Source organism: Saccostrea cucullata, unplaced genomic scaffold (genome assembly GCF_032062105.1).
Source record: "Saccostrea cucullata isolate Sc308-1 unplaced genomic scaffold, CSIRO_AGI_Scuc_v1 ctg4557, whole genome shotgun sequence".
Taxonomy (NCBI): Eukaryota; Metazoa; Mollusca; class Bivalvia; order Ostreida; family Ostreidae; genus Saccostrea; species Saccostrea cuccullata.
The window spans coordinates 2,204-15,764 of NW_026931189.1; the positions used below are offsets into that span (position 1 = coordinate 2,204).

Here is a 13,561-nt window from a genome sequence, read left to right on the forward strand (position 1 = left end):
TAAATTCAAATTGCGGCCTTGGAAAAGAATGACCGCACTTAAGGACGTTATTTGGAACCTTTTTGGCTCTCCATTTGAAGCTTCTGATCATAATGTATCGCTAAACTAATAAATGGTTATTTTGCATGTATATGCTTTTGATATATACAGATATGTCTCGATTTTACAGTCATATATACTTCTATAAGTACATACAAAGCTTTTGAAAAGAACATGTATGAATTATAAATTCCGGAGAATTGAACTGGACAGCTTTAGATTTTAAGGTAACAGCAAAGGGGCGGAGACATTTGAATCGCATGAAAATGGATAATGGATCATATAAGCATATGGTTTTCCGTATTTTAAGCTATATTATATATGAAAAAGGCGGAGAGGACTGTTTTGTGTTCATTGTGTGCACACAAAAAAAATGATATATAACCATTCATATAATTTAATTAATTTTTATCCACGTAAGTAAGTAAGTAACTGTAATTTATTTAATGACATTTGTGCATAATTATTACATTCTTTTGTTTACAGAATTTATAAAATAATAATCAACACCCGGCCCATCCGGCCTATATGCCATTTTAAACACAAAAATTAAATACAATTTATATAGAAAATAAAGAGCACACCACTAAGAGAAAAAATAAATAGTTCATAAAAATAAATAAAATTGTGATAAATGTATATGCATCTTTGGCATCAGAAGCAAATTGAAAGTGGGGGGGGGGCTAAGTAAAATAGAATTTAAAATAAACCGACAAGCAAAAGAGGGAGAGGGGTAGTCGAGGTTCTTTTAGTACCAAATTTTCTTCCAAATACTACTACTTTCCAACTATTTTCCCTTTATTTTGCCTTTACTTCAACGTGTCTATGGGAAGTGGGGGAGGGGGATAAACTTACACCGCATTGTTTAATGTGCCTATGCTATGCCTATTGTTGCAAAAAAAAGTGGAGTAGGTGGATTCAGTCCCTCGGTTCCGATGCCTATGTGCATTTTGTATGCTTAAGTTGGTAATGTCTGTTTTAAGAATTTTTGGTAGATGAAATGACACTGAAATACATTTTTATTTTCTGAACATACAGGACTGTCTTCGCATAAATGAAAAATACTTAGCAACCTGCCTATAGGATAATTTGAAATAAGTACACTCAGTAAATCCATATCTGGTCATGCCATTTGATTATTGCCAGAGCTTTCAAAAAGTTTTGATCAGTATTACGAGTACAAAGGACAATGCATTAAAAATGAATTTCGTCTTCTACATTATCAAGCACTACAAAATTTTCCCTTCCAAACGTTGTTTTAAATGTTTAGAATCTCACTGCTCATGTATTTGTTGTCAAGCAGCGAATCGTACCTACAGTGTATTAAAAAAATGACATTTTCCCTTTGTCTTAATTATTAGTAACGTAAAAATAAAATAAAAAGTTTAGTTAACCAGCACAGATGTTAATGATGTGCCATTTACAGTGTCTTATAATTGGGAAAAAAACTTTTATTTCAAGTACTTTTACTATATTGTTGAAGTAAATTGTATTGTGATTTTTTGCAATAAACCATAACATTTCATAAATTCTTTTGTAATGACATTGATCAGAATAGCCCCATCAAGACCTTTCAATTGAAATGCAAAGTTCTTCAAATTCTTCATATCTTGATATAAGAGCTATGAATTAGGAACTTTGGATATAGTATATTAGACTAGAAGTACTGTGAGCAATTAGCTCACAAAATGATACCCCCAGCCTCCCATAATTATGGTGTCACAGGGTGGCTGGCGGCTTCCCAAAATCACAAAGCAATTTGTATAAAATAGTTTTTATTACAGATATTTACAAATACTCGCGAAGTATAACTGTCTGAATGGCTCACTGGCTGAATGGCATGAATGGTACAGATGGCATAAGTGGCCTAAATAAATGGGGCCTATAAAATAAAACAAAGTTAGATACAGACATATTATAATTAAACATTGCTCACACTTGTACATTTTGCTGTACATTTACTTAGGTGCATTTTACTGCATTACACTTTACTTAGTTGCATTTTACTGCACTGTACTTATACTTCACTTCACTTCATACTACTTTACTTTATAGAACTTTTACGTTCACACATAAACTAAGTGTACTACTTGTAGACAACCACTTTAAGACGAATACTATACGCCATACTTTATACATACAACACATACAACACTACGTCTACATTATACATATACTCATACACTTATACTTTTACTTATAACACATATACTTTACATGAGCAAATACTACTTCGAATAAAATTATAGAACAAAGTTCTCTAGCCATTTCAGGAATTAAAACCGTCAATAAATCATACAGTTAACGATAATGAATAAAATACACTGACCCAGAATAGGTGGACCTCTGGTCATCAAATATTAAAACATTAAACAAAAATAAGGTAGAAAGTTGAGCAGTCTTAGACACTTCTGCTCTCTGCAATTGCTACGCCCAATCTGATTTCACGGGATTTAAATCACCAGGTAAAACCTGCTAAACAAGCTTAAAAGTATGGTTAACATATTGGGCAAATAATATTGGTAATATAGAATACAGATAAAATATATGGAATTCAAATACGGACATCAATTGTGACAAATGGTTATAATGGTAAAGTACATGTATTGCTCTGGACGGGAAACCTAAAATATGTGTCGGATCAAAACGTCATAACAAAAAACGTTAAGCTACAACAACCACTCCACGAACTAACCCCAAATGTACTTACTTTGATTTTATGAATAAACGTTTATACAACACATATTACATTCCTATAGAGGCAAAATATTGCCTCTATACAGGGCTACAAACACTACCCTCCATAAATAAGTATCCACTGTTATTTTTTCACTAATTTTAAATTTAAAAAAAGCTAAAAAGTCTTTAGAATATTTGTAATTGTCTTTTATAGAGAGAGATAACCTATACTGAGCATCGTAACAAAAAGAATCCAAGGAGAAATTAAATTTTTAGACAAAAATTTATTAACATCATTTATTTTGGGAAACTTATTCTCAATATTATTAAATGGTATTTATATCATAATAATACCAGACATTTATTTGCCTACTGGTATTTAAAAGAAAAATAAACATTTAAATAAAGAATTTTAATACCAGTAACCTCTTATAACATGAAAAATTAGATATGATTGGAAAAAATAAATTTAAACAAGAGGCCCATGGGCCACATCGCTCACCTGAGCACTGTGGCTAGGAAAAAGCAGAATTGGTTTAAACTTAAAAAGCTTAAATCCAAAAGTAGCCCCAAGACCAATCATGGCTTTGCTATTCTCGAGAAGAAGATTTTTAAAGGATTTTCCTATACATTTCTATTTAAAACTTTGGTCGGCCATTTTAGGCCCGCCCTACCCCTAGGGGTCATGATTTGAACAAACTTGAATCTACACTACCTGAGGATGCTTCCATATAAATATGATGAATTATGGCTTGGTCATTCTTGAGAAGAAGATTTTTAAAGAATTTTCCTATATATTTCTATGTAAAACTTTGGTCGGTTATTTTGGCCCCGCCCTACCCCGGGGGGTCATGATTTGAACAAACTTGAATCTACACTACCTGAGGATGCTTCCAAATAAATATGATGAATTATGGCTTGGTCATTCTTGAGAAGAAGATTTTTAAAGAATTTTCCTAAATATTTCTATGTAAAACTTTGGGCGGCCATTTGGCCCCGCCCTTCCCCGGGGGTCATGATTTGAACAAACTTGAATCTACACTACCTGAGGATGCTTCCATATAAATATGATGAATTATGGCTTGGTCATTCTTGAGAAGAAGATTTTTAAAGAATTTTCCTACATATTTCTATGTTAAACTTAGATCGGCCATTTTGGCCCCGCCCTACCCCCGGGGGTCATGATTTGAACAAACTTAAATCTACACTACCTGAGGATGATTCCCCATAAGTTTCATCTTTCCTGGCAAAGTGGTTCTTGAGAAGAAGTTTTTAAAAACATGCCATTAAATTTTCATTAATTGCCAATTATCTCCCCTTGAATGAGGGCGTGGCCCTTCATTTGAACAAACTTGAATTCCCTTCACCCAAGGATGCTTTGAGGCAAGTTTGGTTGAAATTGATCCAGGGGTTCTTGTGAAGAAGTCGAAAATGTGAAAAGTTTACAGACAGACAGACAGACGGACAGACGGACGCCGGATAAAATGTGATCAGAAAAGCTCAACTGAGCCTCTGGCTCAGGTGAGCTAAAAATTAGAAGATGGGGCAACTAGACGTTAGAAGAAAGGATTCTTTTCAACCTGCTGCATCAACAAGAAAACACGGTATCGGAAATTGCCAAAAAACTTGGAACTGCAAGGTAAGTGAGCACTTTTGACATAATTTAATTTTTTTTTACATATTGCTTAAAGTTACAAAAAAACTTAATTTCCTTTCCTTTAACAGAAAGACGATTCGGAAAACAATCGGGAGACGAAAGACAACTGGATCTAATGAAGACACTGCACGACCAGGGCGACCCAGGATATCAACAGCCAGAGAAAATAAAGTTCTTGTGAGACAATCTTTGCAGAACAGAAGAGAACTGTTCCACAGCTAAGGACTGAGAGGATGCAGAATGGAGTCTGTCAAATTATTTAGTATGAAGGCAGTTTTTGGGAACGTTGTTCGCATTATGACTAGGTATTTATATTTTTGTGTCGAGTCTGGAATAGCAAAATCTTTTTGAGGAAAAATGCAATTCAGGAGATTTTAGTTTGGTCAGAAAATACAAGTTAAATTTAATGGGGTAATGTTAAGAACCATTAGACGTATAAGACTTGTTGGAGTTTGAGTTATTCAGTGATGCTTCAGATACAGGTTATGGGGGATATATTATCCTAAAAGGTCAGCTTTGAGACACAGGTTCCCCACAGCAGGTGGGGATTGTGAAAACGTCTGTGATTCTTGGGATACGGAAGAGAGAATCGTAGGAGTTCAACTTGGCGAGAGCTAGAGGCAGTGCACAGGGTGGTTCATACACATTATGACAGTTTGAAAGGTTCCTCTGTTGCTGTTTATAGTGACAATAAAAATGTTTCTTAAATTTTAAAGGTTGGTAGCAAGAAAGAAAATTTGCAGGTTATACCTTCAGATATTTTTCATTTATGCGATTATAACAAAATTACTTTATATCCGAAATTTATTCCAAGAGATAAGAATCAGAAAGCTGATTTCCTCAGCAGGCAGATAGACAGGAATAATTGGGGCATAGAACTAGAAGTGTACAAAGCTTTTGTGCGAGAGATATGGTCCACATGATATTGATGCTTTTGCTACCCGTTACAATACAAATGTCAGATTTTTATTCAAAGTCATAGTGTCCACGTACAAGTAGCATAGATGCTTTTGAATTTTCTTGGGTAGGGGCTAGGATGTAGCTTGTGCCTCCCCCTTTGTAATTTCTAAGACAATCAAAACATGTTTGTCTGAAAATGTGGTCGGGACATTAGTTGTTCCGAATTGGGTATCAGCTCCGTTTTGGCCTATTTTGCAAAGTTGTATTAATGTTTCAGATAGCTGCATATTGCCAAGAAATTCCATTATTGTGAAGGGTAGATACAGAAAAGGGAAATTTTATAATAATCCTCTTAATTTTGACATGGTTGCATTCAGATTTGATCATTAAATTTTTCTATTTGACAGACATCGGCTTACGAGAAAAAGTAAGAGCCGATGTAGCCGGAAGCGGAGCCGGAAGTGACTTCCTGATCGATCTAGCTGACAAGATGTCGGATTACCTTCTTCAGGGGAAAAGTTTCAATACTATCAAAACATACCATGGGAGTTTCAGAAAATGGAAAATGTTTGCAGAGAAACAGTGGAAAAGATCCCGTTTCGGCCGAGATGTTGATTCGTTTGTGTGATTTGTATGTGAGTTCTAACGACGTGATGATTTTCGTGAGCTTTGCAGCCTTTTTGAGATATGGTGAATTAAGTAATTTAAAATGTTGTGATGTCAAACTTTTTGAAAGCTATTTGTGTATTTACATTAATAAAAGTAAAACAGACCAATACAGACAAGGCAACGAGGTGTTGGTGACATTAGTTTGATTTCAACAGATTTTTTATTTAAACCTGTATTTAAGTCTCATGGTGTTTCTAAATTGATATATAAGAACAAAAAGCTTAGTTACACGGCTGCAAGAGACTAAAAGAAGTTAGTTCAGGGTTAAATCTTGGTTTACATTCACTCAGAGCAGGCAGGGCTACCTCGGCTGTAGCTTCCAATGTCAATGAAAGGTGTATTAAAAGGCATGGTCGATGGAAATGTGAATCTAGTAAAATATAAAATACATGGTTACTGACTTAAAATATAAGCGATATTTGGGCGAGGGTAAGAAAACGTGATAGAGGGCGAGGCGTGCCGAGCCCTCTTACGTTTTCGACCCGAGCCCAAATATCGCTTATATTTCAAGACAGTTATCATGTATTTTGTTTATCCTGCAACAAAATTTTACATTTGAGCGTCCAAAACAAGTTAATTCCAACAGATTTAGACACATCTCTGCAGATGAAACTATGACGCCATGGCGTGAACATTGCAGTATATGTGACGTCACAATGCTTTTAGAACGTCGGAATACATGCACGAGGCTTTATTAGGGCAGTGACCGGATAAAGCTTTGGTTTATTAGGTTACCTTTATTAGGTCAATGCAAGGGGTAGTTGCAGGATAAAGATATGTACATAGTAGAGGAATTTGAGAATCGCGTTGCTGTATCTAAAAAATTAGGATTGTAAATGTTATTATTTTTTCATTCCATTTTTTCTCCACCATATCTATGCATTTTTCCTTCGCACCCTAACTTTGGCATTTTTCAATGATATGCTTCCTTGGCTAGTCGGCAAATATATATTTGCGTCTTTCTTTTTGTAAGAATAGAAAAGACTTATATTTTCCGCGGTACGGAGATTAGCGGAAAATAATCGTCTTATTGATTCGGAAATAATGTTATCCAATAAAATTTGAGGTTTAAACATACGTGACGTGAGTCTATGAGAAGTGTTCGAATAGCACGAGAAATCAGTTCTAGCCCGTCTTCTGAAGAATACAAGTCAAAATTTATTATAATATAATTGTAATTATATGCTAGATAATTGTTTATCATATATATATTTTTTAGAGGCTGTCATATTATACTATAGGGCAAAAGGTTTCCAGAGGTTTTTCTACTTTGAAAAAGTCAAAAGTTTTTTATCTCTGATTTTTATCCTGGCCATCTAAGTTTCGTATAGATCAATAACACACTAAATAAGGTTTTTTTCATTTATACATTTGCAGTAAAAAGAAGTTATACATGTATATGACGTTTGTTACATGTATACTGTGTTTGAATGTATGTATTATAATAAATTTCCGGCTCCCCGATATGCTTTTCGGGATTGTCGGCAAATATGTGTTTGCGTTTTTCTTTTTGTAAGAATAGAAAAGACTACCCTTTTCTTTTAAAATACCCCGAACAAAAACACTATGGTGAAAGAAGCAAACGTAAACTTTAAAACGTCAATAAAATTTACGCAAGGATCTTCAATATTTTGAAGATGGAAGTAGATACAAAAGCAATTTTCCAACGACTCACACAATAAAAGCGTATCGAACACTTGAATGTCACGTAAGAAAAGTGAGTATAATATAAAACAGGTCACATGGGTTGACACTCCGTGACCTGCTGATTTAGTAGCTTACTCGAGCGTAGTTTGGTACACTTTTTTTTAAATTAGTTATGAGCCGCAACTTGGCCAACATTGTCCTTTGGATATGTATTAGTTTAAGTTTAAAATACGCATTCTGTGCAAATGAGAAAAATGGCCAAGTTGCGGCTTTATGTAAACAATGTCGTTGAAAACTGGTATGCATACGAATAACAATAGAAATGAGACAAAACTGTTAGACCCCCGTCTAGTGTCGCTCGACATTATTTAATACTTTCATTAATATAATATACAAAAACATGCTCTTAAGATATTGTTTAATACATATAAAACATAAATTTAATGAATTTTGGAATTTTGTTTTGCGCAAAACATCGGGATCCAACTCTCATAGCTTATGTGCAGTCATTCTTTAAGCTAATTAAAGTGCAAATTAATTTAATAATCAATCAGTTTATTCTGATGAACATTTAAGTATGAATCATATATATTCAATCGTCAGAGGTTCATTTAAAATATAATTATTATATACTTAAATATTTTACAAGTGCAAGAATAGAGTGGATAGGATAGACATATACCGATAGTAATGTCAGAAAGTTTGTATCTAATGCAAAGAAAAAAACATTCTTGAAATAAATGTAGGTAGTTTTTCTTTAAAGCCGCTTGGTCCGATTCTAATCGCTAAAAAAATATATTCGTTTTTCTTGAAAAATAATTGTCCATAAATTATTTCAACTTTTGCCAAATTATATCCCCAAAGTCTTTTTCTTTTTAAAGATATCAAAATTAAAAAGTTGAAAAAATAATTTTTGTTAGGTCACACAAAAAATAATCCTTTGTTTACATTGCGTGAAATCACCTTCGAAAAATTAAATTTATCGCTTACATGTATAACTCATGAAGAACGAACCCGAGCATTTTTTCCATAACAAAGTGTACACGGGCAATATTCTAGCCCTCGTTACTAAACTCCCTTTTTAAAAAATCTTTTAAAATATCTGATTTTCCTTTATTCTGTAAATATGCATACTAATATAAAAATAACTATGGATTACATTCAGTTACTTAATTTCTTAATTTTTTAAAGATATATCATGACTTAGGATTCTACCAATGGGAAAAAAATACTCGGGTTTGAATTCTCTTCATAATCATATATAACCGATAAAAGTTTTTTTTTTAAAGGTGACTTCAAAACAGATCTTAACTTCCCGTCAGGAACTCCTGCTTGTCAACAAGGATTTTAGTCTATGTTTTCCATGTAAGGATTGTTGTAATAAACTATTAAATCAATCTTGTAATTAATTTTTATAAATTATCTTTGTAATGATATACTTTTATTGTTTAAAATAATATGTGCCTGTTTCGGATGAAGCGGCTTTAAGATTTAACATTGGAATTTGCCATAGGTTCTAGTATATAACAATATTTTGACAATTTCTCTCTTTCTTTTTTGTTTTATTAGGAAGGGTATTAAAGACTTTAGTTGAAATTTTAATTCTGCGTCAGTAAATTAAATGTGTTATATTAGAGAGGACTAATTAAATAAATAATACACAGTTTGTATCTCAATGTATCTTTGAAAATTCAATAGCATTTTTCTGTTAGTACCCCCCACCCTTTCAGTGGAGTTGTGGAGTAAAGGGTTTTTTTTTTAAATACACTATTTATTTTTATCATTTTATAACCGCGTAGTTTGGGTCTAAAAGATGTGTTGTTGAACGGGCAAGAGGAAATGTTGGCAGGGGAAGTGATTGGCGTCGTTGGCCGGAGGTAGTAGAGCAGTATTCCAAGGACTCTTCCCGATGATACATGTAAAAACTCCAAAGTAACGAGGAATAAGTATGGTTTCCGAATTTATTATAAAGTCCCAACGATGGAAATGACTAACATGGAACAACAATAAACAATAACCAGTTGGATATGGCCATAGCCTCCAAACTGTTAAAAGTAGAAAAAGTTACAGCATGATGGGGGAACGTGTCGGACGTGTGGCCGGTAGTACACCCGGCATCCGAACTGTTAAGTAAAATTTGACAATTGTATTTATGGGAAGATGTACAATGAGTTAAGAATGACAGGTGTTGACAATGAGTAAAAGTGATACAAGGAACAACAATATCAATGAAATACGTACTTTGATGGCATGGACATAAAGAACACCGATAATTAATTAATTACATGTTGTTTGTAAAGGTGATTAAAATGTCCTTGGGCATTAACACTCTGCCTCTTTGGTGTCCGACAAGTGTCACTCAAGTAATTAAATGAACTCTTAGTAATTTAACATGAGAAAGAATGGTAAAATGAAAATTTTAAAACACAATTACTTTAGAATACCAAATATCACATTAAAACAAAAGTTAAGTATAACATTTGGAGTCAAAATTGATTTGAAGTCAAACAGTCTATTTTACACGGTGATAGTTTCCCACCGCTCCGGGAAAAACACGTCCTCGTGTTTTGAAAGAAAAATCGCTACACATAAAGTTTGAAACAAGTTCTCGATTGTCCATAGAAATGCTTTGATGGTAAAAAGTGGAAAAGTCATGGAATTCTGTCACGAAAAATCATCTGGTTTGTATTCAGGCATTAGGTATGATAAATCATGTGCAGTTGTCCAGCAAAGTTGTTTCAAACGTTGAGCATGTTGAACTGGTTGGTCGAATATGTCACGGGGGAACTCGCTAGCTGGAAAGGTTCGGGATCTGACTACTGCAAAATATATGCTGCAGCCCCGTGCGTTGATGCTACCCTTAGGATTTTCCACCATTTATAACCAGTTAGATTTTTGTCATAAGTTGTAAAAGTAATTCCTGGACTAAATCCGTTGTTTTGAGTAAACGGGGAAGAAGGAGTGTTGGCGGGTATAACAAAGTAGTGGCGCTGTGGGGCCGTAAGGTAAAAAGGAAGTATAGGTATGCCGTATTCCCGATATAAAACAAATGATTAAGGATTCCGTATTTATTAGATGAGACTCAACGATGGCAACAGTCAATATAAATCAACAAACAGAAATATTAAAATAAACGAGTCAGATATGACCGAAGTGGCCCCGGACTCAGAGTCTTTACGAGTCGGGCGTGGCCGAGGCTGGCCACCGCTTATTCTAGACTAAAGATTTAAACTATACATGACTATTTATAAGAATATACATAATGAGTAAATAAATGACAAGTGTTGGCATGAAGTAAATGAGTGAAAGATTCACAGGTATAGAATAATTAAATAAACTCAATGACTCTTTGATGTTTGGACATGAAAAACATAATTACACAATGTTGTTAAAAGAGATTAGCATGAGACATAGCACTCTGTCTCACTGTAATAATAACATATCAATAGTCCAAAAAGTGTCACTGGCCAATTAACAATTAGATTCATGAAACATGTCGTGAGAAATAAAATATGACAAAAACTATGAAATTAAAAGTCAAATCTAAATTAAAGTTTGTTTATAAGAAACGGTGATTTTTTTCACTGTACCCAAAGAAAGGAATAATCAGTCAAACACAACAAAATTATCAAGAGTTGATAAAGACGTAACCTTCGGCATTTTCTGAGAACTTCGGTCTCTTCGAGGGTTCAGTGAATGTTTCTACACAATCCATACGCTGAACCCTTTCCTTCTACATATCATCTTTGGACATGTTTTCTCTTTTGAACTTTTTGAATTCTGACTCGACATTTTTCTTCTCGGATTTTATTTTGTCGTATTTTCGTTTTAGCACGCTACAATAGGTAGCCAGGTCCTGGGCACTCTGAGACTCATCACTTGAATCATCATACTGCTGTATGGCTTCTTTGATATCATCATACTGCTTGATGGCTTCTTTGATATCAACCTCACATTCTGCAAATGGATAATGTACACTTAAATATACAAGTATTGTACATATAAAATGATGTCAATGTACAGATGTACAAAAAAACTTTTAATTCTTACCAACAAAAGATTTTCACAAAATTCATGAAAAATGTTATAAAAAAGAGGAATTCAATATTCATTTCAATGCAAGTAAGAACTGAAGACCAAAACTGTTATAAAATCAAAAGAAGTTTGTAAAATGTAATACCTGTCAATAATCTCTCAATGTTTTGGAACTGTGGAAACTTTGGTTTAATCTCTGAACATGTCTTTTTTTTCCTTCTCAATTTTTTCTTCGAGGTCCATCACCTCGCGCTATGTGTCATCTCTCTCTGTTTTCACAGTCTTCATTTTTTTTCTTTAATGATTTAACTTTGGTCTTTGGCTGCTCTACACCAGTATCATCATTTCCGTTCTCATCATCCCCATCAGAAAAAAAAGACGATTTATAACTCGCGTGGGATCAACTGGACTGCGACAGCATGGACAGGTGTTAGATTTCTTCAGCCAGGTGGATAGAAATCCTTTGTAGAAAGTGTGTCCACACGGGAGGGCTGCTATGGCCACCGACTTGTCGATGACAAAAAGTTCAGAACAGATGCTACACTGGGCCTTCATGTCTTACAGTGGTATTATTGCCTGCAAGATAAATCTATCAAATCAAATTAAGGGGCGGTCCAGAAATTTTTATTCAGGGGGAGGGGGTCCACCCCTGTCAAAAATAATTTTCAACCCTGAACTTTCTTGACAAGCAAAAAAAAATAATTTGATCATAAAACGTGATAAACATATATCGGTCGGTGGGGATGGGTATAACATAGATTTGTGTTTCTGACAAGGGGTCACCGTTCTCTAAGGGGGGAGCAGGGTCACTTTTACTTGGTTTTTGTATATATGTTATTTTATCATGCCAATTTATAAATGCAAATTTAAATAAGAGAATAAGAGAAAACAACATAGTTCAATATAGGCATGTTGCAGATATTATACATAGGCCAGTTATAATGTACATTTTATGCATCCTAAAAGAAGATAGCCAACTCTCTGTTCATAATACAATGTTTGTTTTGTTCTGTTTTTTTTTTTTGTATGTATAACAGTGATGATTTTGGACATTGTTGTGTATGCTCCACTGTGGGCCGAAATTGGTCGAATAAATATTCTAAATTCTAAATATATGCAAATTGCAAGGAGGGGGGATTCCGGTCCCCCGACCCCCACCCCACCCCCTCTGGATCCCTGAATGGACATGACCCCACCAAGTTTTCCTTTGAAGTCATTAATTGTACAATAAGTGCAATACAGAACACTTTTTGTGAATGTTTCGTGTGAGTGTGTTTTATGCAAATCAGCAGAAACTATACTTCATCTGCAAAATATTAATGATACATTACTGTTTATTTTTAGTGATGACAAAAATTAAAGCTGTATCCATATGCAGACGTATGAATCGTTCAATTCGAATGATAATTCTGTTAGTATTTCACAAAATTTGAGGTGAATAAAAGAATAAAAATTTACACAAAATGATGAGTGTTAGATTACAAAATTCTGGAAAGGAGGGAATGGGGCGCAGTTCACAAATATTAACATAACATAGGTAATCAGAGATTACAGAACTCACCTTAACGAATGTTGTTTTTAAGTAAGGCAAAGTCACACAAGTACCCAACAAAAAGTTTACTTCCAAAATTGCAAAGTTTATGCAATTTTGATCTGATACTTTGGAATTGAACTACATAAAAACTTAAAACTAGTTCTTCATCACGAAAATGTGATCAAAATCCAGCATCTGAAGCAAGCTTAAGAGTTGTCATCCCTTGATGCATCATTTTGGCAAGTTTGGTTTATTTAAGCCTTATAGTTTCTTGGTGATAGACCTGCACCCATAACGTTTACCAGGTCCATTATCTGGATAATGTATGTCAAATTCAGCATCCGGAGCAAGTCCATAAGTATGCATCCTAAGATGTATCAACCATTCGAGTTTGCATAAAA

General features: G+C 34.1%; 1 protein-coding gene and 1 long non-coding RNA gene across 2 annotated transcripts; both read right to left on the reverse strand.

Annotated features, from left to right (window-relative positions):
- Positions 1–1,799: 1,799 nt before the first annotated feature.
- Positions 1,800–2,452, reverse strand: LOC134231722 (uncharacterized). The gene is made up of 2 exons (XR_009984610.1): positions 2,369–2,452; positions 1,800–1,921 (listed from the first exon to the last, which is right to left on the reverse strand). It is a non-coding gene; the product is annotated as an uncharacterized LOC134231722 (long non-coding RNA).
- An 8,872-nt stretch (positions 2,453–11,324) lies between these two features.
- LOC134231721 (E3 ubiquitin-protein ligase TRAIP-like) lies at positions 11,325–12,181 on the reverse strand. Its single transcript, XM_062713688.1, has 2 exons — positions 12,007–12,181; positions 11,325–11,548 (listed from the first exon to the last, which is right to left on the reverse strand). The coding sequence occupies exons 1-2, from the start codon at positions 12,179–12,181 to the stop codon at positions 11,325–11,327; spliced, it is 399 nt and encodes a 132-aa protein (XP_062569672.1).
- Between the last annotated feature and the right edge of the window lie 1,380 nt (positions 12,182–13,561).

Excerpts from the sequence above, each read along its gene's own strand:
- LOC134231721 (XM_062713688.1), bottom strand. The coding sequence starts at position 12,181 with ATGAAGGCCCAGTGTAGCATCTGTTCTGAACTTTTTGTCATCGACAAG. Across the intron at positions 11,549-12,006 it reads TCCCACGCGAGTTATAAATC|AATGTGAGGTTGATATCAAA; the intron begins GTCTTTTTTTTC and ends ATCCATTTGCAG.